Below are 27,839 nucleotides of genomic sequence, written 5' to 3' on the forward strand. Positions count from 1 at the left end.
GTGAATGATTTATTGCAATAAAGAAAATCAAGTTTACACCCAGGGTAGATTATTATTTTCTGTCTATGGCTAGATGTAAACAGAACAAAAAATCAGAAAAAACTATCTTTATCCCATATTCTTAAAAGGGCATTAAGAATATATATGCTGCATTTTCAAAATACCAATATCTCTTTAAAACTGAAGTTAGAAAGATTAAGTATACACAGTCTCAATTTTATGTGAGAAGCACAAAGCCCTTTTTAAAAATGATAAATTAACAGTGACATTTCTTTCATAAAATCATGTTCTCTTGTTAACATTTATCAGTTGATACTTTTAATGAATATGTTAGTGATGAAAAACCTTAAACATTCGTGCCTTTAAGCAATGCAGAGTTTTTTGGGTTTTTTTTTCCTACTAGCTGGATCAACCAGGTAAGATGCAAAATTTTAACTAGGCAATATTATTATCTCATATGAAATCTGGATTTACCATTATAATTATATAGCCCTTTTTTCTCTTCTAAATCAAACATGCTAGAAAAAGCAGACTATGAAGAAACAAAATACACAGGCTAACTAGAAAATGTAACTGCATGCAACACATGTAATTCTTATTTTACAGAGATGTATGTAATAATGCATTCCTAAGTGCTACATTCAAGAAGATTGTGCTATCTTCTCAAAACTGGTTACCCTTCACAAAAAGATCTTATAAGCTAGTACAAATATTTCTGACAGTAAGTACTGGGGTAACATACATGTGTAAGACAACTTGTTGATAGGATGTGACTCAAAGCTACTTCCATGATTAATTTTAGGTGGACCAGTCAGCTATATGGTAAATCAAAGACTATGGATATTGAGAGACTAATCTGAGCATTTAAAGTTTAAAGCCAAGGAAAAACAATCTTCTGTAATAATTTCCCCGTGCATAAAATAGTATCTAATTTGTTTATCAAATTCAGCAATAAGTACATAGAGATGAATTAAATTTTAGAACTTATAATTTGTCATCTTTTCAATATTTTCTAAAAATAAATCCAAATGTCTGTTAAGTTTACCAAAAGGATCTCTGTAGATATCTGGGTGCATAAAACAAACTGGTAATTGTGTAGGTTAAGCACAGAGATGAGGCAATTCTTAAACACTAATTTGTCTTACCCAAACCTATTATTGAGAGGAAAATGGAGGCATGTGGCGGGAATTAGCCAGACTGACCACATTCTCCACATAATTGCTCAGCCTTTTGATGTCAGTGGTGTAAACAGAGTTGAGGGTTAAATAAAAACTCTTGGGTAGGGAATATAAGAATAATCCTCCTCTCCCTTTTTATCCTAATGAATGCTGTCTTCTTAAATTGTCGCAACATTTGGCCGCTTTCTTTGGATTTTTCCTGCATATACTCCTAAAAATAAAGCAAAACTAATATTATTTCTCAACGGTAGCTTTTTCTATGGTACCATTTAATGAGTGCTTACTATGTACCAAGCACTTAGCTAAGCAATATACATCTTCATCATATTTACTCCTTACAGGAAATAATCACGAAGTAGAGGATAACATAACTGAAGCATAGAAGAGTACCTGCTTTAGTTAACAAAACTAGAAGTAGACCTCTAAGAACCCACTTCCATTTGATTCATTATTTTACTTAACCATTTTGCATGACCACCTCCTACTCTGATCAGTAGTTTCTGAATTTCACTACAAACTCTAGTCAAGCACAAAACATCAAATCAAGAAATATGTTTCAAGACATGACATCAGAGATTGCAATTTAGTTTGTTAAAACTATAAATAACTTTAAATGCTTTGCAGCATACTTTAACACTTTGGAATTTTACTTCAGTCTACTTTTATCATAACACAAATGAGGTCCCTATAAACTTCATAAAGGTTTATCTCCATGTAGAGCAAATCAAAGCATAATTTCAAATTTGGATGAAACATAATCCAGGCCATTAAAAATCTAAGCAAGAAAGAGTAATCTAAGAGCAACAATGGGTTCCTTTGTTCAGATTCATAGTTAGCATTTTAACCAGTCAGTATCCCAAATTCTCAGTTTATGTAAAAAAAAATAAAATTCTTTAGACACTTTCAATTGTCTAAATATGCACGCATATATAAATAAATCTTCAGAAAATACAGGAAAGAATTTTGGTAGCTTGTTTAGGAACATATTAATTGTCCATGTTAATTCAAAGGTTAAGCAATTACAATTATTTGTATTAATAATTAAATTGCAATGCAATTAAAACTCAATAGTTCTAAGTACTGGACCTCACCATGTTATTAACATCAATGACTGCCTGTTGATCTTTTACACCTTTAGTGTAAAACAGTAGTTGCTATTTGGCTTATAAATTCACAAGTGACAAATAGTGGAAATGAAATGTATGAAAAAGAACATGGAGAGTCACTGTGGCAAATTGATAATATTAGGCAAAACAATATTGATTCCTCAATCACTTTCCAACTAGCTAAGATTTATCAAAAATATATAACTGAAAATGTCTGAAAATTCCACTGGTGTTAAGTCTGAGCTTTTCCAAACGGTTATCTCTCAAATTAGCTGCTGCCTATGGAATAAGCAAAATCTTCAAGTATGTAAACAAGTCAATTGACTGTCACAGTGATTTCCAAAAGATGACCTTTTAAATTATCCTATATATGTATGACATTATGAATCATATGCAATACATATACACAAAAAGTCAGCATCATTTCAAAGTCATGATCAATAGTTTGCTCCCTCTTTGAACTTATGTGAACAAATGGTGATAACATGAAGACATCACTTATATTGCTTGTTCCCTCCTAAATCTAAGGAAATCAGTAATAAAAGCTCTAAAATTTGCCTAATTATATAATGGAAAGATTACAGTTGATTTAATTGCTAATGATTAATCTAGGTTTCTTTTAAATGTTCAGAAAGCAGTATAGTTAAATTAATGTATAACATTTTTAAAACTTTTCTTTTTTTTTTTTTTTTTTGAGACAGAGCCTCAAGCTGTCACCCTGGGTAGAGTACTGTGGCATCACAGCTCGCAGCAACCTCCAGTTCCTGGGCTCAAGCAATTCTCCTGCCTCCACCTCCCAAGTAGCTGGGACTACAGGTGCCTGCCACAATGCCCGGCTATTTTTTGGTTGCAGCCATCATTGTTGTTTGGCGGGCCTGGGCTGGATTCAAACCCACCAGCTCAGGTGTATGCTGGTGCCTTAGCCATTTGAGCCACAAGTGCCCAAACCTTGAAAGCATTTTTTAAATGGATCACATAATTTTAAGTGAACTTAAAGTGTCTTAACAAATATACCTAAAAAGTATTAAAGCACTTAGTTAGGAGCTTTAAGGTAGCTCAACACTGAATTTGTCTTCTTGCCACCATAAACAAAATTTTAAAATAGTTTTCAGTTAACTTTTAAATGCTCCTCCAATAACGAACATAAGGAGAGACTTGGCTCAAGCTTCTCATTAAGGAAAACATTAAGAACCGACCCCCCCCTTAACCCGGCATATTCACATATGATCTTGTGGTCAGAGGGAGAACGTTTTCATCCCTTTTCGCACAGACACAAATATTCCTAGGTGATAGACTCCCCCAAAGTTGAAGAGACATACATAGATTTAAGCAGCAGATGATCATTATCTTCTACTCATTAAAAAAAAAGCTTTCTGAATTGAGCATGGATAATTCTACAAAATTTTCAGAATAAAAAGTTTTCCATAGAAATATTAAAGAAATCAAGATTAGAACCACAATTTTACTAAGATTTCTTGACTGTCACAAAATATACCAAGGAACCCTAACAGGAATGACTGTGAATATGCCAAAATTATGGTGGCAAAGAAAGACAACATACTAAACTTCAGTGGCTTGGGTTACAGGGAAGCGTGTGCACTTCTTTCTATTGAATGGGCTTCAGGAATCCATTTTCTACACACCTGAAACAGGCGCTCTGTTAGGCACTCTGCTCTGTGAAGACTTCTGTCTATTTTGCACAACCCCCTTCACTGATGTCTTAGGGGTTCTAATTGAATATAAAAAAATTAATAAGTCACTTGCATTAAGGTCTAAATTTTCAAAATTCAAAGAAAGCAACCACACTGCATCAAATGTTCAAAGCACAAATAAGCTTGAAAAGAATTTAAGTCTCACGCATGTGCATAGTAAGGAAAGCTATACTTTTGCTTCAGCAAGAGACTACAGCATGACTTATACTTTGTTGGAGAATCACTTTGTTGATGCTGAATCTACTATATGGATATTTAAATTATTTAAGGAGTAAAATGGTATGAAATGAAAAGTAAAAACATGCCAACGTAAGATGATAATTAAAATATACAACATTACACGAAGAGGGTTATATTTGAAGACAAAACTTTTAAAAGATTTTCCCAATGCTATAAAAAAACATACTGAAAAATAGTTATCCTTTATGTAAAGAACGTTATATTTTTCCTTCTCAGAGCAAATCTTGATTTGAATATTCTTAAATACCCATGTATGTCACATTCTTACCCTTGTCTACTAAGTAGCCTATGAACAGGTGCATTCTGTCCTTGGTTTGGCTGAAGGACTCTGTTGACAAATTGAATAAAAAGTTAATTCAAAAAACTAATTCTGTTTTCTCATTTTCTTTCAATGGATGAAAGATGATGACAGTAAAATGGAAGTCATGTATGCAATGATACAACCACAAAGCAAAGCAAATTGATTAAAGCATATTAATGTGGTACATCTCTCTCTATACACACACACACTTTTTTTTTTTTTTTTGAGACATAGTCTTAAGCTGTTGCCCTGGGTAGAGTGCCATGGCATAATCATAGCTCACAGTAACATCCAACTCAAGTGATCCTCTTGCCTCAGTTTTATATTTTTTTAGTAGAGACAGGGTCTCACTTTTGCTCAGGCTGGTCTCAAACGCGTAAGTTCTAACAATCCATCCACCTTGGCCTCCCAGAGTGCTAGGATTACAGGCGTGAGCCACCGCGCCTGGCTGGGGGTACTTATATTTTGTTCACCAAGATCCCAAACCTTAGGTTTTTATGAGGAAGAGATGTCCAACATGCATTAACCCTTGTGATTTTAGGTCATTCTCTTATATACTTAACAAAAGATAACTTTTCCTTTCAAACGTGAGAGAAGAAAATATCACTTTCATTTTAAAAGAATAGAAAATGGGTAAGGCACCGGCCCCATATACCGAGGGTGGCAGGTTCAAACCCGACCCCGGCTGAACTGCAACCAAAAAATAGCTGGGCGTTGTGGCGGGCGCCTGTAGTCCCAGCTACTTGGGAGGCTGAGGCAAGAGAATCGCTTAAGCCCAGGAGTTGGAGGTTGCTGTGAGCTGTGTGATGCCATGGCACTCTACCGAGGGCCATAAAGTGAGACTCTGTCTCTAAAAAAAAAAAAAAACTCTCGTACATCATTACAACTTGTCTAAAAGACATTTCTGGAGATGATTCTGATTATTATGCTCATAAGGAATGATTCCATCACTTAAAATGAAATACTATTAAAGTTTTAAATAGTATATTAAAACAGTATGTCATCTGTTTCTGTAATTCTTAATAAATGCTACAATATTAAAATGCAAAAAAAAAAAAAAGAATAGAAAATGGTTCAGAAATACTAAGTTAGCCTTTTTAAGGTTTATAATTCTCAAAGATTCTCTGGAATGTGGACTGAACTCAAGACATATCAAGCTCAAATTTCCACCAGAGATACCATGTCCCACACAAAGCTCCAAGTACATCTGATTTGACACGTAGGACTAGATATATGACCAGGTATTAACATGAATCCTAAGCCCAAGATCCTCCAGCAAGGAGTGTTTTACTGATGTAAAGTAGAACAAAGTCAACAAAAAAGAAGATCAGGATTTATGAAAACTTTTTCTTTAAAAAAGCCTCTCACTGAGACTAAGTGATTTTTCTCACCTTGTTTCAGAAGGATTTTGTTTAACCAGAAATTTCTTATTTGGCATTCCCATTTCAGCAGCTCTAACACAATATAAAAATAAGGATACAAACAATGTATTTAGAGAAGGGAACAAAACATCCTTACAAGTCTAATATTGGATGACACAAATAAATCATCGCTTAGAAATTGGTTTACCACTGTAAGTATTCTAAGCATATAAAGATTACTTTCAAGAAAGAACGATTTGTAAAAGATAGTTTATCGATATTCTTCTCATTAAGTTTTTCTTCTTAGGGAATCTTTAGGGTATCAGAAAAAGAATATGTTTAAAAGATAAGAAGGTAAATATTGAATATAAGGATTTACTGTTTTTAAGACTGCTGGCTGGCTATCAACTATACAAGTTAAATGTGGACAAATTTAGGAATTGATAAATTTATCTAAAGATGAAATCAGATGTTACCACCTGATTTTATTCTTTTTTTCTTTTTTTTTTTTTGAGACAGAGTCTCATTATGTTGCCCTCTGTAGAGCACAATGGTGTCACAGCTCACAGCAACCTCAAACTCTTGGGCTTAAGCAATTCTCTTGCCTTAGCCTCCCAAGTAGCTGGAACTACAGGCACCCACCATAATGCCCAGATATTTTTGTTGTTGTTGTTGTTGACTACAGGCACCCGTCATAACGCCCAGATATTTTTGTTGTTGTTGTTGTTGCTGTTGTTATTTAGCAGGCCCAGGCCAGGTTCAAACCCACCAGTGGCCAGCGCCCTAACAAGTGAGCTACAGGTGCCAAGCAAATAAAACTTCTTTGTATAAAAAGGAATTTCTAGCAGATCAATGGTAGAAAAGTTAACTGTTCTTTCTAATTTGATATATAAATAGACCAACAAATGACTAAAATTAATTGGCTTAATACTAATTAATATAACATAATATTAAAAAACTTACTTCATGTACTTCTTCCTATCAAGAGACTTCTGTGTTGCCGCTGAAAGAGCCACTCGGGGACTTTTCATTTTATCCTTTAAAATACAAAAGTAACAGAAAACTTCTGGTGCCAATAATACTATAACATAATATAGGATGATCCCAAAATTCCTGGAAAAGCTTTTCTTTACTAACTTTTTTTTTTTTTTGGGACAGAATCTCACTTTGTTGCTCTCAGTAGAGTACCGTGGCGTCACAGCTCATAGCAACCTCAAACTCTTGAGCTCAAGCGATCCTCTTGCTGACCTCCCAAGTAACTGAGACTATAGGTGCCCTTCACAACGCCCAGCTATTTTTAGAGATGCGGTCTCTCTTGCTCAGGCTGTTCTCAAACTTCTAAGCTCAGGCAATCCACCCGCCTTGGCCTCCCAGTGTTACAGGCATGAGCCACTGCACCCAGTCTTCTTTACTAACATTTTTATCTTTAACTTAGTCTTCTGAGACAGCCTGATTCTAATAATCAAGTAATTAAAATTACTTTTTCCCAGTGAAATAAATTTTGCTTGTTTTCCCTTTGCCAACCACACTAAGATCATTAATTCAAATCACAAACTACCAATACTGATATATTTCAAAGTAATTTGAAGTCTGTTTCTAACTGATTTCAAAAAAGGCAAAATCCACATCAGAGTTTCAGGGAATTTAATCAGGAGCTGCTGGTAAGTTTTTTATTTTTTATTTTATTGTTTATTCATTTATTTATTTATTTGAGACAGAGTCTCACTGTGTCAATCTCAGTAGAGTGCCATGGCGTCACAGCTCATAGCAACCTGAAGATCTTGGGCTTAAGCAATTCTCTTGCCTCAGCCTCCCACGTAGCTGGAACTACAGGTGCCTGCCACAACGCCCAGCCATTATTTGTTGCAGTTGTCATTGTTGTCTTGCTGGCCTGGGCCAGGTTTGAACCCACCACCCCTAGTGTCCGTGGCTGGTGCCATTAAGTACTGTGCTATGAGCGCTGAGCCTGTTGTTAAGTGTTTTACAAGCCATCCAAGCAAAACATTCAAAACTCCAACTCCAAAATCCAATCAGAAAATAATATATAATTCTTTCATTATGTAATTCTTTTAAATCAGTCTACAGATTTAAATGTTGCCAGTAATCCTAAGAATTTCTTAACAAATATTGGAAAGGTGATGAGGTCAATAAAAAAATGACATTTAGTATCAACTACCCTAAACCCAAAAGAACTCCACTCATCAGAAAATCATGTAACATACCATTTGCCTGAGCATTTTCTCTTTTCGAGCTTCTCGATCATGATGTAGAATAGACATTCTTTCAGCTGCATCCATTACAAAGAATATGTCATGAATGCCATACAGGGCAGCACGCAACTAGGTTCAAAAGAAAAAATACCATATGCATTTAAAAGATGAGTGGAGTTCAGTAATATTATATAAACTATTAACACTTTTTTATGTATTAAAAAAAAGTTAAAGTAGTTGTCATTGAAACCTATTTTCGGTGATTAAATGGAAAGAGAAAAAATGTAAAATTTCTGTTTCTTAAAAGCCTTAAGGATATGTGTGGTTTGTTACCTGAGCTAACACTCTTTCCTGAAGTGAAGCATCCTGTGCTGAAACAATGCCTCTCTTTAATGGTGCTTCTGACTGAAAACTTCTCATGAATTCCATAGTATCCTGAAAAAAGAAATGCTCTTTCAAAAACATTTTTCTAGAAAGACTCATTATCACTAGTTTCCTTTTTGTCTTTTTCTCAATCCAAAATTATAGTTGTCCCACATTATCTGTAGGTGACTAGTACCAAAACCCCCAAAGATACCAAAATCTATGGATACTCGTGTCTCCTACATAAAATGATATATAGTACTTGCATATAGTCTATAAACACCCTCCCATCAGTGGTTCTCAACCTTCCTAATGCTGTGACCCTTTAATACACTTCCTCATGTTGTGGTGACTCCCAACCACAAAATTATTTTCGTGGCTACTTCATAACTGTTATTTTGCTACTATTATGAATCATAATGTAAATATCTGATATGCAAGAGACCCCCAAAGGGGTCGTGACCCACAGGTTGAGAACCGCTGCTTTAAATCATCTCCAGATTGCTTATAATACCTAACACAACATAAATGCTATGTAAATAGTTGTTAACAATATATTGTTTAGGGAATTATGACAAGAAAAAAGTCTGTTTATGTTCAGTACAGATACAACCATCATTTTCTTTAATATGTTCAATCCATGGTTGATTGAATTAACAGATGCAAAATACAGATGTGGAACCCACAAATACAGTGGGCTGACTATCCTAAGATCAAAACTAAAACTATTACTTATTAAAAGTCAAACATTCTTCACAGTGACTCATGCCTATAATCCCAGCATTTTGGGAGGCTAAGCTAAGACGATCATCTGAAGCCAAGAGTTTGAGACCAGCCTGAGCAATACACAAGACTTCACCTCTATAAAAAATGGAAAAATTAGCGAAGAATAGTGGCACAAATGTGTAGTTCCAGCTACTAGGGAGGCTTACGCAGAAGGATCAATTAAGCCCAGGAGTTTGAGGTTGCAGTGAGTCTAGGCAACAGAGCGAGACCCTATCTCCAAAAAAAACCAAAAAGCAAAACAAAAAGAACCCCCCCCTTCATTTACATATCACTTATACAATTATCTGAGTAATACTAATAATTACAGGGTGGTGCCTATGGCTCAGTGAGTAGGGTACCGGCCCCATATACCAGGGGTAGTGGGTTCAAATCTGACCCTGGCCAAACTGCAACAAAAAAATAGCTGGGCATTGTGGTGTACGCCTGTAGTCCTAGCGGAGGCTAAGGCAAGAGAATCAGCTAAGCCCAAGAGCTGGAGGTTGCTGTGAGCTGTGACACCACAGCACTCTACTTAGGGCCACAAAGTGAGACTCTGTCTCTAAAATAATAATAATAATAATAATTACAGTGACTAAAAAAATATTTGATCTGCCTAAGTTCTGAACTAATCTGTCAGCTTAGCTAATAGAAATTTTAAATGAGATACAAATAATTTATAACAATCTTACTTTCACAGTCTGTCGAAGTTGCTTCAGCTTATCTGTCTGCATAAGCCTACGAGTAAGAAATCCTTTTGCCACTGCAGTTATTTTATTAAATTTTGCTTGTACTTCTGTACTAAAAACCTAGGAGAAAAAAGACAAACATGATACCTATTGATGCTCATTTGTACAACATAAGAAGGTATAGCTCTTAAAAAAAAAAAAAAAAGAAAGACGGCTATAGATCATTAACTTCGCTCACCTGAGACAATCTAGTTTTGGCCCTTCCAAAAGGCCTTGTTACTGAGAGTTTGGTCAAGCTACTAGGTGATGACCCCCAGAGGTAGAATGGTGCTTCATTTGAAGAACCAAAACTATGTTGTAGAGCAGAATTTGTGAAACCTAGAGAAATATACATAATTATACTTGATGTCATATAATAAAAATATGAAGAACATCAAATTAAACACTGTGATATTCATTAAGAATACAACTGAGGCCGGGCGCAGTGATTCATGTCTATGATCCTAACACTCTGGGAGGCCAAGAAGGTGGATCACCTGAGCTCAGGAGTTTGAGACTAGCCCGAGCAAGAGCAAGACCTCCACCTCTACTAAAAAAGAAAAATTAACTGGGCGTTGTGGCAGGCACTTGTAGTACTAGTGCCTCAGGAAGCTGAGGTAAAAGGATGGCTTAAACTTAGGAGTCTGAGGAGATAAAACACCACGGCACTCTACCGAGAGCAACAGAGTGAGATTCTGTCTCAGAAAGAAAAAAAAAAAGAGAGAGAATAACAACCGATGCCATTTTACTCTAGTAAACCGATCCACATGCAGACTTAAATATTTATGAACTTTAAGCTTTATGCACAGATGGATCTTTTTAACACAAACAACATCTCAGGATAATTGAAGATGTGAAGATAAGCTACTACAGGGACTCGGGACTTAGAGGTAATTCAAGATCACTTGGCAGACAGCAAACTGTTTTCAGTTGAAGTAGATCACCTGCTGCATGAATGATCACAGACTGGGCTCTGAACTGAATTTCCTAATATTTTCCTCACTAAGGCAGTCTTTTCTCATGAGCACCTGCTCACAAGTCTTTGATCTGCTATCATGTCGTTTTTCATTGGTTACTAAGCAGCTGGCAAACAGCTGTAGGTTGAAGATGGAATTACTTAAAAGGAGCTACAATTATAAAGTGTGCCAAATAAAATATCTTACTGTAGGATAACTTTTTCAAATGGAAAAGGATTTTTAAATCTTTACCAGAACTATTTGAATTTGAAGTATGGAGTGAATCCACTTGAGACAGCATTGTTTCTAGCAAACCAGAATCACTTATTTTTCTCCATTCTAACTCTACCATATTGTCAATGTCCAATTCAGAGGCTTCTGCTGGGATTGGCTTCTTCTCTTTTAACATTTTCTCTTGCTCTTCTATTTCCTATAGATTAACAGTTTATTATAAGATGGTAGAGCTTGTGTTTAATTACATCCCAAAACAGTACCATGTTAGGCTTAGCCAAAAGAAGACATAATCAGTAAATTATTGTTAGTATTTATTTCAACTTTTCCTCCTCAAATAAAACTATGAAAATTTATTTGATTTTAAAATGTGATACATTATTATAACAAGTGTTCTTATCATATAGTTCTTACAGAGTGTGTACTTCAGCATATATCTGTAAAATATCTCTTAAAAATATTAAATGTTTTGGCCAGCACCTGTGGCTCAGTGGGTAGGGTGCCAGCCCCATATACCGAGGGTGGGGGATTCAAAACTCGCCTCAGCCAAACCACAACAAAAAATAGCCGGGCGTTGTGGCAGGCACCTGTAATCCCAGCTACTCAGGAGGCTGAGGCAGGAGAATTGCCTAAGCCCAGGAGTTGGAGGTTGCTGTGAGCTGTGATGCCACCGCACTCTACCGAGGGCGACAAAATAAAAACTGTCTCAAAAAAGAAAAAAAAGTCTATTAAAAATATTAAATGTTTTAAATTAAAGATTCAATAAAGTATCTTTTTGATAAATTATACAATTACTTTTAGATAAGTATCTAAATATAAAACCTCACATTTTGACAATAAGAATACTACCCATGGCTCAGCACCCGTAGTGCAGTGGTTATAGAGTCAGCCACATGCACCGAGGCTGACAGATGCACTCGGCCCGGGCCAGCTAAACAACAATGACAATTGCAACAACAACAAAAAAATAGCAAGGCATTGTAGCGGGCACCTGTAGTTGCAACTACTAGGGAGGCTGAGGCAAGAGAATTGCTTAAGCCCAAGAGTTTGAGGTTGCTGTGAGCTGTGATGCCTCAGCAGTCTACCAAGGTTGACATAGTTAAGACTGTCTCCAAAAAAAAAAGAATACTACCCATATATCAAAATCAATAACTCTCTTGGATTAAGATACATGGGGAAAAATTACAAGTATTCTATACATGACCAAAATTCATAGTTATCTTTGGCTAAGTTTCAATACCAGCCCAATCTCCCCTTACATTTTAATTCCTCACCTTCTGCAGTCTTTCCTGTTCCCTTTCCTGCTCAGCTATGAGTAGTGATAACTGCTGGGCATGTTGTTCTTCTAGTCTCTTTCGCATTTCTTCAAAAGCTAACATCTTGTTTTTTAGTATCTCCTCGCTTTCTGTAAGGAAATACATCCCCTCAAATTTAGAAGATTCATTACAAGTCTAATATTTGATACCTTATACCATCAATTTAAATTGTTCTTCTGACAAGAAAGCATTCTTGAATCTGACAAAATACAATCAAGATATAGCCAGGTCTCCATTTTAAACCACATTGTCATTTGCCACTGTTCGTACTTCACGCTGTCTAATAAAGACAGACCTGTACCTCACCACCTATACCCACTCATTCAACAGATCTTATCACAATCTGAACTAACAGAGCTAAGATTATATGTTCAGGCAAGATTCTCTTGACTCTAACTTTAGTTGATGTGGTCCTCAGCTGCATCTTAACACTACTTATCTTTTGACTCTTGTCCTTCTCCAGCATCTCTGGTTTTGCATTTTATAGTTTTGCTTGTTTTGATTTTTAAAGTAAATATTCCTTTGATGGTATCAAGATTTCTCAGCTTGAAATTCCAGAAAAAACTGAACATTAAAATTCCAGATATTTTAGTTACTAACTAAAAAGCACAAGAGAAATCATCATGACTACGCAAACTTCCTGAATAGAAAGCTGTAATAAGACATATGAAAATGCTGAAATACCAAGTATTATAGATGTATCAAGTATATATTCATGGATCCATTATACACTAGCTCAGCTAAATTCAAAGAATCGTTCTTTCCAAACACACAATGATTGTCTCTAAAAATAAGTATATTATGTACTATTGTGCTACTGCTGTAGTCTTCCCATAATTTGTTCCTAAATACACTTTATTCAGCAACAATTTATACTTTATTTATAGTTTTTCATAGTCAAGGGTAACTGGAAAAACAGGAGTAGAATTATAACCTTCAGCTCAACCACTCAGTTAACATCAGGAGTCCATTCAGCTCTATCTGATAATAAAAGCTTTCACGTAGCTGTGGGCAGCTTCAGCATCTCAGCGCACCACACTGCCTCCTCACCCCACCGTGACAGCTCCCAAGCTGCCTCCATAACTGGCCTCATCTTAAAGCACTTACTAAAACACTGCCAGATTTGCCACTTAGTTGATTTTGTGTACTTTTGATATTCACTGAAGCGGCCTCTAGCCTTGCTATGTTGCCTGCCTGGAGGATCCAAATTGGCTCCCCGAGTACCAGTTGTTCTTACTAGAGCTTTTATAAAGATGCACAGGTTTTAAGTGATATGTCCCAACCCTGTATTTCTCATAAGCTTAAGAACTTAAAATTTACTTTATGTCTTCCATATCAGTAAGGAAGAATTATGAACCATGACAAAAGTCATGAAGTGATGAAGAAGAAAAACATACTTTAACAAATTGTCAATGTAACACTGGATGCAAAGAACAAAAATCCTGAAAAAATAATTTTTATTAATAAAACAATTATTCTTGAAACAATATTCAGAGCCTTATTTGTGATGCTTTCTCTAGGGGCCAACTACATGAAGATCTCATTACAGATGAAAGAACAAATTGATAAAAATATTAGAAATCATAGTCCAGGCTCGATGCCTGTAGCTCAGCAGCCAGGGCGCCAGCCACATACACTGGAGTTGGCAGGTTTGAATCCAGCTCAGGCCTACCAAACAACGACAACTACAACCAAAAAAATAGCCAGGCATTGTGGTGGGTGCCTATAGTTCCAGCCACTTGGGAGGCTGAGCCCAAGAGTTTGAGGTTGCTGTGAACTATGACACTACAGCACTCTACCAAGGGAGACAGTGAGACTCTGTCTCAAAAAAAAAAAAAGAAATCATAGTCCAAAAGTTCTCACAGCAATACTTTGGATTACAACTACATATGATGTTTCATGTAAGAACTATTTCTGTCACTAATATTATATTATTTTATAATAATACTAATATTCTCAATATCAAGTGGACTATGAAAGCTTTGCCATTTAAGAAAATCCTTTTAAAAAGGTTATCGAATAATAATGAATTACAGCTAATTATATACTTTCTAATAAAATAAATGAAGTGGCCATATGAACAGATTAATACAATTTTTTAAAACATCAATTAAAAGTGTAAAATGAAGGTAATATCTACATACCAAGTATCAAACACTTCAAAGTTTCCTTACCTTTGGAGTTAGTATCTAACATTTTATTCTTATTAATAAAGATAGATCCCTTAGAGTATCTTTTTTCTGACAAATGTTGCCTTTCTTGTTCAGCTATTCCAGTTATGACGTAAGGGCAGTTTTCTTTTTGCAAACTATCGATATCTAAATCAAGTCTCCGTTTAAGTTTGTCAAAACTGTTATCCAAAAATTGTTCATTTCCACAGGACACTGTAGGTGTATCCATCTGCTGTCTGGTATTCTGGCTTTGCATCAGTAAAGGAGATGGGTTTTTTACATCATAAGATTTATTCAATTCCATTTGTAAATTGCAGGAGTTTTTCTCTGACATGCTGGCTGAATTGAGTCCACCCACAGTTCCAAAGTTTTGAGTGGAAGCATATGGTTCAGGCAATTTTGGCACTGCAGTACAAGTACTGTTCATTTTGTGTGCTCCTCTCTCATCAGATGTTAACTGACCTTCCACAGTGGCAAGTCCATGAATAACTTTATTTTCTAATTGATGTCCTGTTGATTTACCTAAAACTACATCCTCAATGACTTCGGATGTATTTTTGCTGATATAAACCTTACTTGAGGAAACTCCTGCTAAATTAATTGGTAACTTTGGCACAGTTTCAGGTACATTTATTCTTTCATCAGTATCTTGGACAATTAAGTCCACCGCCTGTTCTTTTCCTTTAGGGCTTAATTCACAGGCATTTATTGGGTTATTTATAAGTATATGACATTCTGATGATGGCCTGGAACGCCTTCGATGCATTTTTGGACTCATACTTGGCTCTGGACTAGGTAATTTGGCATATGAATTTGTAAGACTTTTGATAGCATTATTTTCAGTAACAAAAGTAGGAACAACTTTAAAATCAGAATCAGAATCTTGAACAGTGGGATGGCCAGCTTGTATAGCCATATCTGCTTTAGAAAAGCTAGCTAAAACAGGCATATTCATGCTGCTTGCTTGACTTGAAGCACCTTGGAGAAGAACATTTGATTTATTAAGGCTTGGTTTGTCAGGAATAGTTGAAACACAGTGTTTGCCTATCATCTGGGCCTTCTCCTTTATACACTCAGTCACTTTAACAGCCTCATTTTCTTTGTCTGAATGACTCTCATTAACACTCTTCTTTGCACTACTTCTCAGACTGCGTCTAGATTGTTCTCTTTCTATATATTCTTTCGACTTTTTCATTAGATTCTGAAGACTCATTACATAGGGATCTGGGGTGACTTCTGCCAAAAGTGATGGATCCTGTTCTTCATTTATTGAGAAGAAACCATCAGAAATAAGAGTCTCTTGTGGGGTTGCTGAAGAGATCTTGGGAAAAACTTCATTTTCTGCATGACTAATATTTGAACTATCACATTGCTTCAAAGAATTAAATCCTTCTGAATCTCTGGCTAAGTCTATCTCATTAGTTTTACATTGGTCTTCATTCTCCAATGGCAAAATTCCAGCTATCTTTTCAAGCTTTGCTAAATTAGAATGTTCAGTAGGGCTTTGAAAGCAATTTGGAAATGTAGCAGGAACATTCAAGTTTCTGACTTCTGAATTAGAGTAAACAGTTTCAGTCTCCCACTGATCAAAATCACTGGCATTAGGTGCTTTTCTAACCTGAAAAGGGAAATTTGAAAATTAGTATTTCCTCACTGCACAAAAAGCCTCACTGTTTTCTAACATAAAACTAAAACTGAAGATTTAGAGTTCTAACATTTGAAAATATAAACAAAAGCTAAGATGACTGGTTTCTAAGGTAAACTATGTCACATGAGATTCTAATTACTATAAAAACATCTATTGGTTATTAAGGCCTATTTCTTAAAAGAAAAAAAGGAAATCATCTAAATTGATAAAAATATAAACATAAATGTACGTGTATATACACACACATATTCATATATCCATGTATAATTTAATCTTAGAATAGAAGTATTTTCCTTAACTTTCTCTTATTCATATCACCAAATTGTTCCTCCTAAGACAGCTATCACCTAACAATAATAATATGCAATAAATAGCAAGTAATTAAGTGTTGCATGTAAATAATCCCTTTCTAACAAAGATTAACTTGTTCAGGAACTGATTAAGCAAAAATAATTCAGCAATAAGACTCCTAACTCCTACATGCATACTCCAAGGTTTAACACCCCTCCATAAAATGAGGCAAATTTATAGTAAATAATAGCCCAGTCATTTAGCTTATATTTCTTAGAAATAAGAAATAGTTCAACGTAAAACTAAATTTGTTAAAACAAAATTCGGTTAGATTAACTGTGAGTTAAAACAACAGCCTGTTAATGCATTTTAGAGCAGCATAATAGACAAAAATTTGATGCATTAAGATGAGAACAACTATATACACAAGAGATCTAATAAAAAATAAAATACATGTTAAAATAGATAAACTGTAATGTATCTAAATCCAGTGCAGCACCTGTGGCTCAGTGAGTAGGACGCCGGCCCCATATACCAAGGTGGCAGGTTTGAACCTGGCCCCGGCCAAACTGCAACGAAAACAATAGCCAAGCGGGGTGGCACCCGTGGTTCAGGGAGTGGGGCGCTAGCCCCATGTGCCGAGGGTGGCAGGCTCAAGCCCCGGCCCCAGCCAAACTGCAACAACAACAACAACAACAACAAAAAAACAAAAAAATAGCCAGGTGTTGTGGCGGGGGCCTATAGTCCCAGCTACTTGGGAGGCTGAGGCAAGTGAATCGCCTAAGCCCAAGAGCTGGAGGTTGCTATGAGGTGTGTCACCATGGCACTCTTCTGAGGGCAACAAAGTGAAAAAGAAAAAAGATATTTCTAAAAATTTCCAATAAAATAAAATAATAATAATGTATCTAAATCTAACTTTGCAAAAGAATAAAAAGAAAACTAGGATGGTTTCCAAAGAACATAAAAGAAAGTATTACGCTGGCAGAAACCATTAGACTTCAAAATACTAAATACTAAATGATTTTCAGGTTGTTTTGTATGTGTTTGTTTTGACCTAGACCCATATGGCTCTCCTATTTTACTTTACAAATCCCAAGACATGTAATGTTTCCAGGTACTATGCAATAAACAGTACAACAAAGCAAGCCTCAGGACCAAAATAAGCCAAAAGAGATACAGATTCACTACATCCATGAAAATGTTCCTAAGTTTAAGCAAATTAGATTTCCATGTTAAAATATTTCACATTTTGCATTTATAATATTCAGCAACTATGTTTTTTTATATACCACTAAAATGAACCTTCGACAAGTTAAATATTACAACAAAAACATCACAGAATCACAGGTTTTACAAGTGAAGTAGACACTAGAAATCTGTTTGTATAAAATTTCTCTATAGGAATAATTCATCACAATTCAAGATTGTATATGCTCTTTTAAATAGAAAGCTTTTAAATGCAACAATAATTTTATTACTAGTATATTTTATCTTTCCTCAGTGGACCAAGAACCCTATGCCATTTTTGTTTCAATAATAGGCAATATCTAGTAAATCAAAAACCTACCTCTTATTAAATTAGCCTTACACATCATATTTTTAAACTTATTATTGACAGTTATTATAACTGCAAATTAAAATCTACTACTCACACTACATACTACCCACAGAGAAAGGAAGGTAGCAGTAGCAGAAATACCCTAAGGTTCATCATACATGTGTTACCTGGTATGAACTACACAAACCACAAACCCCTAAGATTATGAAAAAACAAAAAGACGTTGACCGCAATACAGTGCTGTATATGGCAGAAATTATGTTCTCTTTTTTTTTTTCTTTTTGGGCCGGAGCTGGGTTTGAACCCACCACCTCTGGCATATGGGACCGGCACCCTACTCCTTGAGCCACAGGCGCTGCCCAGAAATTATGTTTTCAACTTAATTCATTTTTCTTTTTAGTATAAAGTGATGCAGACCTTAAAACAAATTTTCTATACAATATTAATCAAAATAAAAATAATTGTAAAAAGGTAGATGTGTTGTTTAAATGATTTTAACTTGGATCTAGGATACATCCAGGTATCTGTTTATCTAATCTAAATTAGATTAGAATTTTCATGAAAAAAATTGGAGGCAGTTATTTAGCAGAGAATGAGAAGAAGGTCATTTAGTCAATAGTCTGATTTGTTTAGGGGTAAACCACAATGACCAATTCTATCAGTTTATCATTAAGAATTCAATGTTTTTAGAGTCATAAGATGCAGACAATAAGCAATTATATTCAGTATGTGGCTCCATTGTCTAAGTATCCTCTGATTCAAGTACTGAGCAACACTAACGAGCAAGTGTATTCTCTTTGGAGTAACTGAAATGGAATATCAAAAATTATAAAGTTTTTCAAACGTAACAGTAAAGTATATTGATGATTAGTTAAGTAAAAGCCAGGTGTGCTCGCTCACACCTCTAATTCTAACACTCTTGGAAGCTGAGGCAGGAGAATTGCTTGAGCTGAGGAGTCTGAGACCAGCCTGAGTAAGGGTGAAACCCCGTGTCTAATAAAAATAGAAAAACTATCCAGGTGTTGTGGTGGGTGCCTGTATTTCCTAGCTACTTGGGAGGCTGAGGCAAAAGTCACTTGAGCCCAAGAGTTTTAGGTTGCCGTGAGCTATGAGGATGCCAGGGCATTCTACCCTGGGCAATAGAGTGAGAGACTCTGTCTCAAAAAGAAAGAAAGAAAGAAAACAAATATATTTCTGAAAAATTATCATCAATGCTTACCTTATGATTTCTTAATTATAACCTAAAAGAGGTAGAATGGTCAAATTACACACCTGAACATTTTCAAGAATCTCCTGCACACGAGTCAGTAAAGATTTCTTCCTATTAACCGGCTTTCTTGCTTCTATATCAAGTGCTTTCTGCTTTTCCTGTTGCATTTCTTTTCTTTTCTCAATGTTAAGCTATAAAACATCATAAAAATGTAATTATTTCTCAGCTAAAAAATACCATAAAATCAGAGAATATATTTGAAGAGAATGATTTAAAACATGTGCAAGAGGCAAAACTAATCTATTTTGAAAGAAATAGGAACAGTGGTGTAGGGACATTGAGTGAGATGGGACATACAAGATCTTTCTGTGGTAATGAAAATCTCCTGTGTGGATGTAAGTTACATTGGTGTATGCCACATATCAAAATTCATGGAACTTTGACACTTTAAGATCTGTGCATTTTACTGTATGTAAATAATTCTCAATTGAAAAAAGTTAAAAGAAAAAAATGTTCACTTATCAAATGTTCTAAAATAATAGAAATAACATTAGCCCTTTTATTGGCCATTGCTGAAGCTTTTCATTACTTTATTGGCCATTGCTGAACCTTTTCATTACTTCACTTAAATATTCACTTTAATATTATTTTGTTTTCAGTATCTTACTTCACTGGGTCAGTTAGATTCTTCAATGTTTAATCTTCTAATCAGTGCACTTATCTCTTTGCTGCCTCAAGAAAATGAAGGTTTAATGATAAAAGAAACAGATGTTTTATTTGCCTACAAAATCAGAACACATTTTTTATTTCACCTGATTGTAACCTCCAATAAACATTTAATCTACCTAAAAAAATTGAAAGCTTCTAAGCATTACATTTTTTTTTGCCGTTTTTGGCCGGGGCTGGGTTTGAACCCACCACCACCGGCATATGGGGCCACAGGTACTGCCCAGCATTACATATCATTTTATGATAGATTAACGTCTTAATTAAGTCCTGGGAAGTTTAGTCATTATGTTAAGAGTCAAGACTTATTTTATACTTTGTAAATGAAAAAAAAATCATTAAAAAATGATTCAAACATTGCAATTTGTCTATCAAATACAACATAAAAGTGTGGATTAGGTGTATAAATATCAGATGTTGTTTATAAATAAATAACTGATGGAGTCATAGGCTCCACACAGCAAGCCTCAGACATTTTGGTCCATATTAAGTCAAGCAACATGTCATCAAATAGCTGATAAAAATATTATAAAATTTTTTCCTGGCCAGGTACGATGCACATGCTGGTAATCCTACCAGTATAGGAGACCGAGGTAGGAGGGTTCCTTCAGCTTAGGAGTTCAGAGACTAGCTTTAGCAAGAGCTAGACCCTGTCTCTAGTAAAAATAAAAAATTAGTCGGGTGTTGTGGTAGACACCTATAGTCCCAGGTACTTGGGAGGCTGAAGCAGGAGGAATTTGAGTTTGCTAGGAGCTAGGCTGACACAACAGAATTTGAACCTGAGCAACAGAGTAAGACTCTGTCTCAAAAAAAATAAATAAATAAATAAGTTTTTTCTCTATTTACTTGGTACCAAAGAATCATTACACAGTTTACTTGATAAACAAAAAGGAAAAAACATGTATATTAAAGAACTATCTGACAGTCACCACTATAAGCAAGTGATGTCAAACTAAACATCACTAATTAGAGGAACAACTAAACATTATATAACGTCTGACTTAATTTAAGAAGTACATAGCATCATCTCCAAAGAATTCTTGCCAGAAATGTTTAAGCTGATTCTAACCAAACTTTAGAATTAACTTCCAAATTACAAGAACCACAAGGACTAAAGGAAGAAGTTAAATATCACCACGAGGAAACAATTAGACAAATCCAAAATGTGAGGCACTAGACAAGACAATCTGTCTGATCTCTTCAAAAATTCAATATCATAAAAAAAATTTTAAGAGGTACAAGTACTGTTCTACATTAAAAGAAATTAAAAAAACATAATAAAAAATTTTATTTGTGAATTTCCACTGGGTCCACATTAGGGAAAAAAAGCTATAAAAGATATTTTGAGCACAAATCGGGAAATCTGAATATGAACAGAATATTAGGTGCTATTAAAAATTATTATTCATTTTCTTAAGGTGTGATTATGATATTAAGGTTTTATATAGGAAAATGCCCTTGTTTTTAGGAGACGTATACCAGAATATTTAGGAGAGAAGTGTCAGGTACCCGCATGGTTCATTACAGAAAAAATTATTCAAGAACAAAGTTTACCAGTGGAGAAAGCACAGCCACTCCATGGAAGCGAATAAGTGAAATACTTTCAGACTGGGAAGGTAGAAAGCTCTCTGTGGATAGTGACGCTTCTTGTATTCTGGCAAGACTTTTTTCACAGAACTTCTCATACTCCTCCATCTTCTCACAATTATACTACCAGGAAGAAAAAAGCATTTTTAACATGCTGAGAAAACCAGATCTTAATTACTTGACAAATTTGTAGACCAGAATACAGTCCTGGCATTCACAGTTCCTATAACTGATCTTCCCAGTACTATCTGACTAACCATGAGCTAATTCTCCGGTATACTAAATCACCTGAAAACAAAATCGTTTCATATATTAAATATTAAATATTTTTTAATATTTTTGTATGTAAATTAATCTTTAAATGTGACTATTTAAGACGAATATTAACAATTCTCCTTAAAGGAAACAAAGTTCCATACCACTTTACCAACTTCAGATCGTAAAATAAGGCGGCGCCTGTGGCTCAGTGGGTAGGGCGCCGGCCCCATATGCCAAGGGTTGTAGGTTCCAACCCAGCCCTGGCCAAACTGGAACAACAAAAAAACAAAAACAGATTGTAAAATAAGATATATACACGTATTTTTTTGATAGTATTTATCATCACATACAAGTACCTATAAAGTATACAGACCATACAAAGGTAAAAATGCAAAAAAGATAAGATCTACTTAAAAGAATATTTACTTTTTTTTTTTGAGACAGAGTCTCAAGCTGTCACCCTGGGTAGAGTGCAATGGGGGTCATAGCTCACAGCAACCTCCAATTCATGCTTAAGCAATCCTCTTGCCTAAGTTTTTCTATTTTCAATAGAGATGGGGTCTTGCTTTTGCTCAGGCTGGTCTAGAACTCGTTAGCTCAAGCAATCCATCCGCCTCAGCCTCCCAGAGTGCTAGGATGACAGGTGTGAGCCACCAGGCCTGGCAAGAATATTTACTTTTTAAAATTCTTTTTCTAATTAAAAAAAAAAAATTCTTTTCCTTGGGGTGTCACCTGTGGCTCAGTGGGTAGGCACCAGCCCTATATACTAAGAGTGGCGGGTTCAAACACAGCCCTGGCCAAACTGCAACAACAAAGAATAGCGAGGCGTTGTGGTGGGCACCTGTAGTCCCAGCTACTTGGGAGGCTGAGGCTAGAGAATCACCTAAGCCCAGGAGTTGGAGGTTGCTGTGAGCTGTGACACCTACCGAGGGCGACAAAATAAGACTCTGTTTCAAAAACAAAAGAAAAGAAAAAAATTCTTTTTCTTTTATAAAGTTCAAAGGCTATTACTTGGATGCTTTTTTTTTTTTTTTTAAGGGACAGAGTCTCATTTTATCACCCTTGGTAGGGTGCCGTGCCGTCAAAGCTCAGAGCAACCTCCAGCTCCTGGGCTTAGACGATTCTCTTGCCTCAGCCTCCAGAACAGCTGAGACTACAGGCACCCGCCACAACGCCCGGCTATTTTTTTGTTGTTGCAGTTTGGCCGGGGCCAGGTTTGAACCCTCCACCCTCGGTATATGGGGCCGGCGCCCTACTCACTGAGCCACAGGCACTACCCTAGTTGGATACTTTTTTTTATTTAAGAGAAAGAATCTGACTATGTTGCCCAGGTTAGCTTACAGTGACTATTCATAAGTGGAATCATAGCACGCTACAGCCTTGAACCCCTGAGCTCAAGTGATCATCCCATCTCAGCTTGCATATCTTAAGACTCTATTTGACTCCATGGCACCAGCCAATTCAGAGGTGAAAAACAAAAAATCCACTGACAGGTGTTAATTCTATTTTTTTAAATTTATATATATTGTGAACTTTTCTTTCTTTTTTTTTTTTTAATTTTAGGCTTGGCACCCATAGCGCAGTGGTTAGGGCGCTGGCCACAAGCACCAGGACTAGTGGGTTCAAACCCAGCCTGGGCCTGCTAAATAATAATAACAATAACAAAAAAATAGCCAGGCATTGTGGCCAGTGCCTGTAGCCCAGCTACTTGGAAGGCTGAGGCAAGAGGATCGCTGAAGCCCAAGAGTTTAAGGTTGCTGTGAGCTGTGATGTGACAGCACTCTGAGGGCAAAATAATGAGACTCTGTCTCAAAAAAAAAAAAAAAAAAAGATTAATATGAGGGTACAATTTGATTACATATTGTTTACATTTGTAAAGTAAAATCTGAGCTGTAGTCCAGGAAGTATGCCATATACCAATGATATTAATTCTACTTTACTGTTAAGAATTGGAACCATCACCAAACTACTTAAAACTTTCAATTGAGTAATTTCACAATTTCTGGGAAATTTTAATGGCAGCTATGAAACTAAAAGGTAACCAGGAAGGATAAGCCCCATATTCATTCTTTTTTTTTGGTAGAGACAGAGTCTCACTTTATCTCCCTCAGTAGAGTGCCATGGCATTACACAGCTCACAGAAACCTCCAACTCCTGGGCTTAGGCAATTCTCTTGCCTCAGCCTCCTGAGTAGCTGAGACTACAGGTACCCACCACAACGCCCTGCTATTTTTTTGTTGCAGTTTGGCCCGGGCTGGGGCTGGGTTTGAACCCGCCACTCTCGGTATATGGGGCTGGCACCCTACCCACTGAGCCACGGGGTGCCACCCCCCATATTCATTCTTTTAACAAATATTAAATATTGATTAACTATTGTTTGCATAGCATTGTGTGTGGCAGTTTCCTTTAAATGAGGGAAAAGAAATAACAATCATAACCAACAAAGGTATGAACTATGCAAACAGAAAACTAATACAATAATATTCCTTTATGTGTCATTTTATTTATTTATTTATTTATTTATTTATTTTTGGCCTGATGTATTTCATCTCATATGTATTCATTTTAAAAGAATTAACTACTTAAGAAAAAAAAGAGATGGTAGGGAAATTCAACTAATGACATGGGCAAAGATGAAATAAGATAGAATATGATACTACAGTAGGCCACAAAGTACTTAAAAATTCAGTACACTTAAGTGACAGAGACAAGTAGTGCAATTAGAAATTAAAAAAAGCATATTCAAAATTATGGTTAGATAAAGAAAAAATAAGATATATTGTTACTTTTGGCCAACTGGTAGTTTTATCAATAACAAAACTTCCTACAATTCCATCAATTATATCTATGTTCAATTTATGCAAAGTGAGAGTTTAAAGAAAGGTTAGCTAGAGCATGAATGAGATTATTTTCCAAGCTTATGTTCATAAAAATAACTTAAGTAAAACAATAAAACACCCTACTGCATAAATATTTTTAGTCTAGGTTTCAACCCACATTATACATGTATTGTAACAACCAAAGTATGCAGTAGCTAAGATGTAAAAGACATTCAGATGAACCCATTTCTGCTAAACTACTTTAAAGTACTTTTCTGAAACAACCCATGCATTCAGTATTGCAGGGAACATAAATAGGTTATTTATATAAATGAAGTAATATACTTTCTATGAACATGCAAGCAAAGTGAAAAATTCAGTGTTAAAAGTCTAGAAAATGTAAGGCAATAGCTTTATTTTTCTTTCAATAACATCATAAAGATATGCCTCATTGTTTCAAAAAGCTATTCAGATCCCTTAAATAGTACATGTCCTACATATTGCTAATGTATAGTTATACATAACTATTATAGCATAATTTACAGCTTACGACAATGTATTAATCATTCAAATACAAGTGCTAATATGGAGATTATGGCAATTACCAAATGATCCTGGAGCATGACTGGATCCTTCTTATCCTTCACTGTCAGCCTGGATGTCCTAAGAGAAGCCTTCCCTGATTGTCTCATTTAAATTAGCCCTGCCTCAGTCGCTACCACACTACCTTGCTATTTCCCAATTTTCAGACGTATCAAGATATCTGAAATTATCTTATTTCCTGGATTTTTGTCTGTCTTCCTCCATCAAAATGTAAACTCCATAAGCATAGGTACCTTTTCAGTCTTGCTCACTGAATCCCCATTACACAGAACAATGTCTCCGCACGGTAGGATCTTGATAAAAGTATTCACTAAATGAATTAGGGTAATTACTCAAACAATAATGTAAACTGGAGAAAAAAGAAGAGGGTGGACTACTATACACCAAAGAAGCTAGCTAGGAAGAATGGAATTGAGAGAATGCTCGTTTCATTCATTCATATAGGTCTGAGAAACTGGGACCTATGAACTGCAAAGGTAACATTTAAAAAGTGACCAGTCCAGGGCAGCTCCTGTATACCGAGGGTGGCGGGTTCAAACCCAGCCCCGGCCAAACTGCAACAAAAAAATAGCTGGGCGTTGTGGCGGACGCCTGTAGTCCCAGCTGCTCGGGAGGCTGAGGCAAGAGAATCGCTTAAGCCCAGGAGTTGGAGGTTGCTGTGATCTGTGTGACGCCATGGCACTCTGCCGAGGGCGATAAAGTGAAACTCTGTCTCTACAAAAAAAAAAAGTGACCAGTCCATATCCCAAGATTAAGCAGAGGGCATTATGTTTCTCACACCACAATTTCTACTGTTAACAAGGTTTTATTTTAATAAAGTCTTGACTACAAATCTACTGCCCCATACTTCACTATCAGGCATTACTGGTCTCCTTCCATCAATTATTTGTCAGCTGCAGCCAAGTTCAGACACGCCTTGCCTTCTCCATTTATATCACGGAGTGCTACTACTAACCCTTTTCCGAACGAGCCTCTTTGCAAACCCCACAGACTGTGGTCCTATCTGTTCCTTACCATTACGCTGCCACAACGTCGCAAAAAGGAATGCTAAAAGTGACACGGGAACAGACCCTACCTTGTTTTCAAATCAGACCTAGCTGGTAGTTTACCTATCAGTTCCCCCAAAGAAGCAAACTTATTGAAGCAGCAGTAAATGGGAAGATTTCTACCAGTTGTATGTTCTTGACATGCCAGTTACCATCCCTAGGCCTCAGTTTCCTTCTCTGTAAAATGGATTATCTGTAAAATTCCGTAATCTCTGTAAAATTCTGTATCTCTGTAAAATTCTGATTATCTGGTTTCAAAGGGATTTGGGGAGAATTCCACGAGCTAATACATGAATGCAATTAGCATACTGCTGGACACGCAGAAAGCATCAATAAATGAGGGCTATTTTTCTCACGAAAAGGACGCTAGACTGTGAACTCTGGAGGGCAGCGACAGAGCTTAGTTCCTGGTAGGATTCAAACGTAACTTAAAAACATGGAAAGGGGGACAACAGCGTCCTCATTTCGCCGTCCCGCAAGCCCTCCCCATCAAATCAACCTCTAGATGGCTGCCATTTGCCTAAAGTGGGGTAGGGAAAGGGGACTGAGATCATAACTAGGCAGTAGAGGCAAAGGGTGGGAACCACCTAGCAGCCTTACGAGCAATCCAGAATATTCGCTTTATTATGCCCCAGAGTGGCAAAGGCGGAGTAAACAGCACTCCCAGCTTGGGCCCTAGGTTTGGTAACCGGGGTTCAGAAATGGTCAGTGCACACCCTGGGGACACATCCCTCTCCAGCGCCGAAGGGGGGAGTGAAAAAAAAGAACGGCCCAGTTTTATCACCAGGAGATGATTCTCTGGCTCTGCCTCGGGTTTAATTCACCGGGGACCCTCTGCCTCACCCCAGCGCCCTGCGCCCAGCTCCACCAGCTCCTCTGAAGACAAGGGCCGAGGGACCACCAGGGCTGCCAGCACCGGAGCATCACCGCAAAGCCCGGGGCTCCCTGCCCCCGGGCTCCCGCATTCCCGCCCCCCGTGCCTCTCCAGAGGCTCGAGACCCGGGAGCCAGCAAAGAGCCCGCCCTCAGCAGCCTCAGGGCGCCAATTCTGCCTCGCCAGGCTGCCTCTCAGTTCCGACCCGCCGAGGGTCGAGGCCCCTGCTCATGCACACACCTGATTCCCCACGGTCCCGTCAGGTTTTCTCCCCTCGCCACGGACCCTGTCAGGAAGCAAGAGGCTCAATTGGTACCGACAGGGAGCAGCTCGATCCGCCGCCGCCTTCTCCTCCTTCTCCCCGCCATATTACGGGTCTCAGGCGGCAACGCGGGCTCCTGGCAACCGCCGCCGCCGCCCCGGCCGCCGCCACTCAGACTCCACCTCTCCCGGCCGGCGCTTCCGGTAGTTTCCTCCCGGGCAGTTGGAACGGTTGGCTCTCCAGAAAACTACAATCCCCAAGGTGCATTGAGCACGCCTGACGGAGAGGTAGTACTCACGGCAAGCGCGCTGCACGCCGGGAAA

The 27,839-nt window shown here is 36.9% G+C and overlaps 1 protein-coding gene across 5 annotated transcripts; it reads right to left on the reverse strand.

Annotated features, from left to right (window-relative positions):
* Positions 1–62: 62 nt before the first annotated feature.
* CCP110 (centriolar coiled-coil protein 110) lies at positions 63–27,733 on the reverse strand. Of its 5 annotated transcripts, none has more exons than XM_053556244.1 (15): positions 27,495–27,733; positions 21,623–21,778; positions 19,405–19,533; positions 14,639–16,253; positions 12,423–12,553; positions 11,170–11,347; positions 10,161–10,300; positions 9,926–10,042; positions 8,442–8,543; positions 8,121–8,237; positions 6,862–6,935; positions 5,929–5,991; positions 4,505–4,564; positions 3,928–4,013; positions 63–1,389 (listed from the first exon to the last, which is right to left on the reverse strand). In XM_053556244.1, exons 2-15 carry the CDS (start codon positions 21,761–21,763, stop codon positions 1,337–1,339), a joined length of 3,006 nt encoding a protein of 1,001 aa, XP_053412219.1. In that variant the 5' UTR covers positions 21,764–21,778; positions 27,495–27,733; the 3' UTR covers positions 63–1,336. The 5 variants fall into 5 exon arrangements, with proteins under 5 accessions (XP_053412219.1, XP_053412217.1, XP_053412220.1 ...); XM_053556242.1 differs by having other exon boundaries at positions 27,575–27,673; XM_053556245.1 differs by lacking the exon at positions 5,929–5,991 and having other exon boundaries at positions 27,575–27,673.
* Positions 27,734–27,839: the final 106 nt, after the last annotated feature.

The sequence above is a fragment of the Nycticebus coucang genome, chromosome 12 (genome assembly GCF_027406575.1).
Source record: "Nycticebus coucang isolate mNycCou1 chromosome 12, mNycCou1.pri, whole genome shotgun sequence".
NCBI lineage: Eukaryota > Metazoa > Chordata > Mammalia > Primates > Lorisidae > Nycticebus > Nycticebus coucang.

Excerpts from the sequence above, each read along its gene's own strand:
- CCP110 (XM_053556242.1), bottom strand. The coding sequence starts at position 27,622 with ATGGCGGGGAGAAGGAGGAGAAGGCGGCGGCGGATCGAGCTGCTCCCT. Across the intron at positions 10,301-11,169 it reads TTCAAATTCAAATAGTTCTG|GTTTCACAAATTCTGCTCTA; the intron begins GTAAAGATTTAA and ends ATATTTCTCTAG. Across the intron at positions 4,565-5,928 it reads CAAAATCCTTCTGAAACAAG|AGTCCTTCAGCCAAACCAAG; the intron begins GTGAGAAAAATC and ends ATTTGTCAACAG.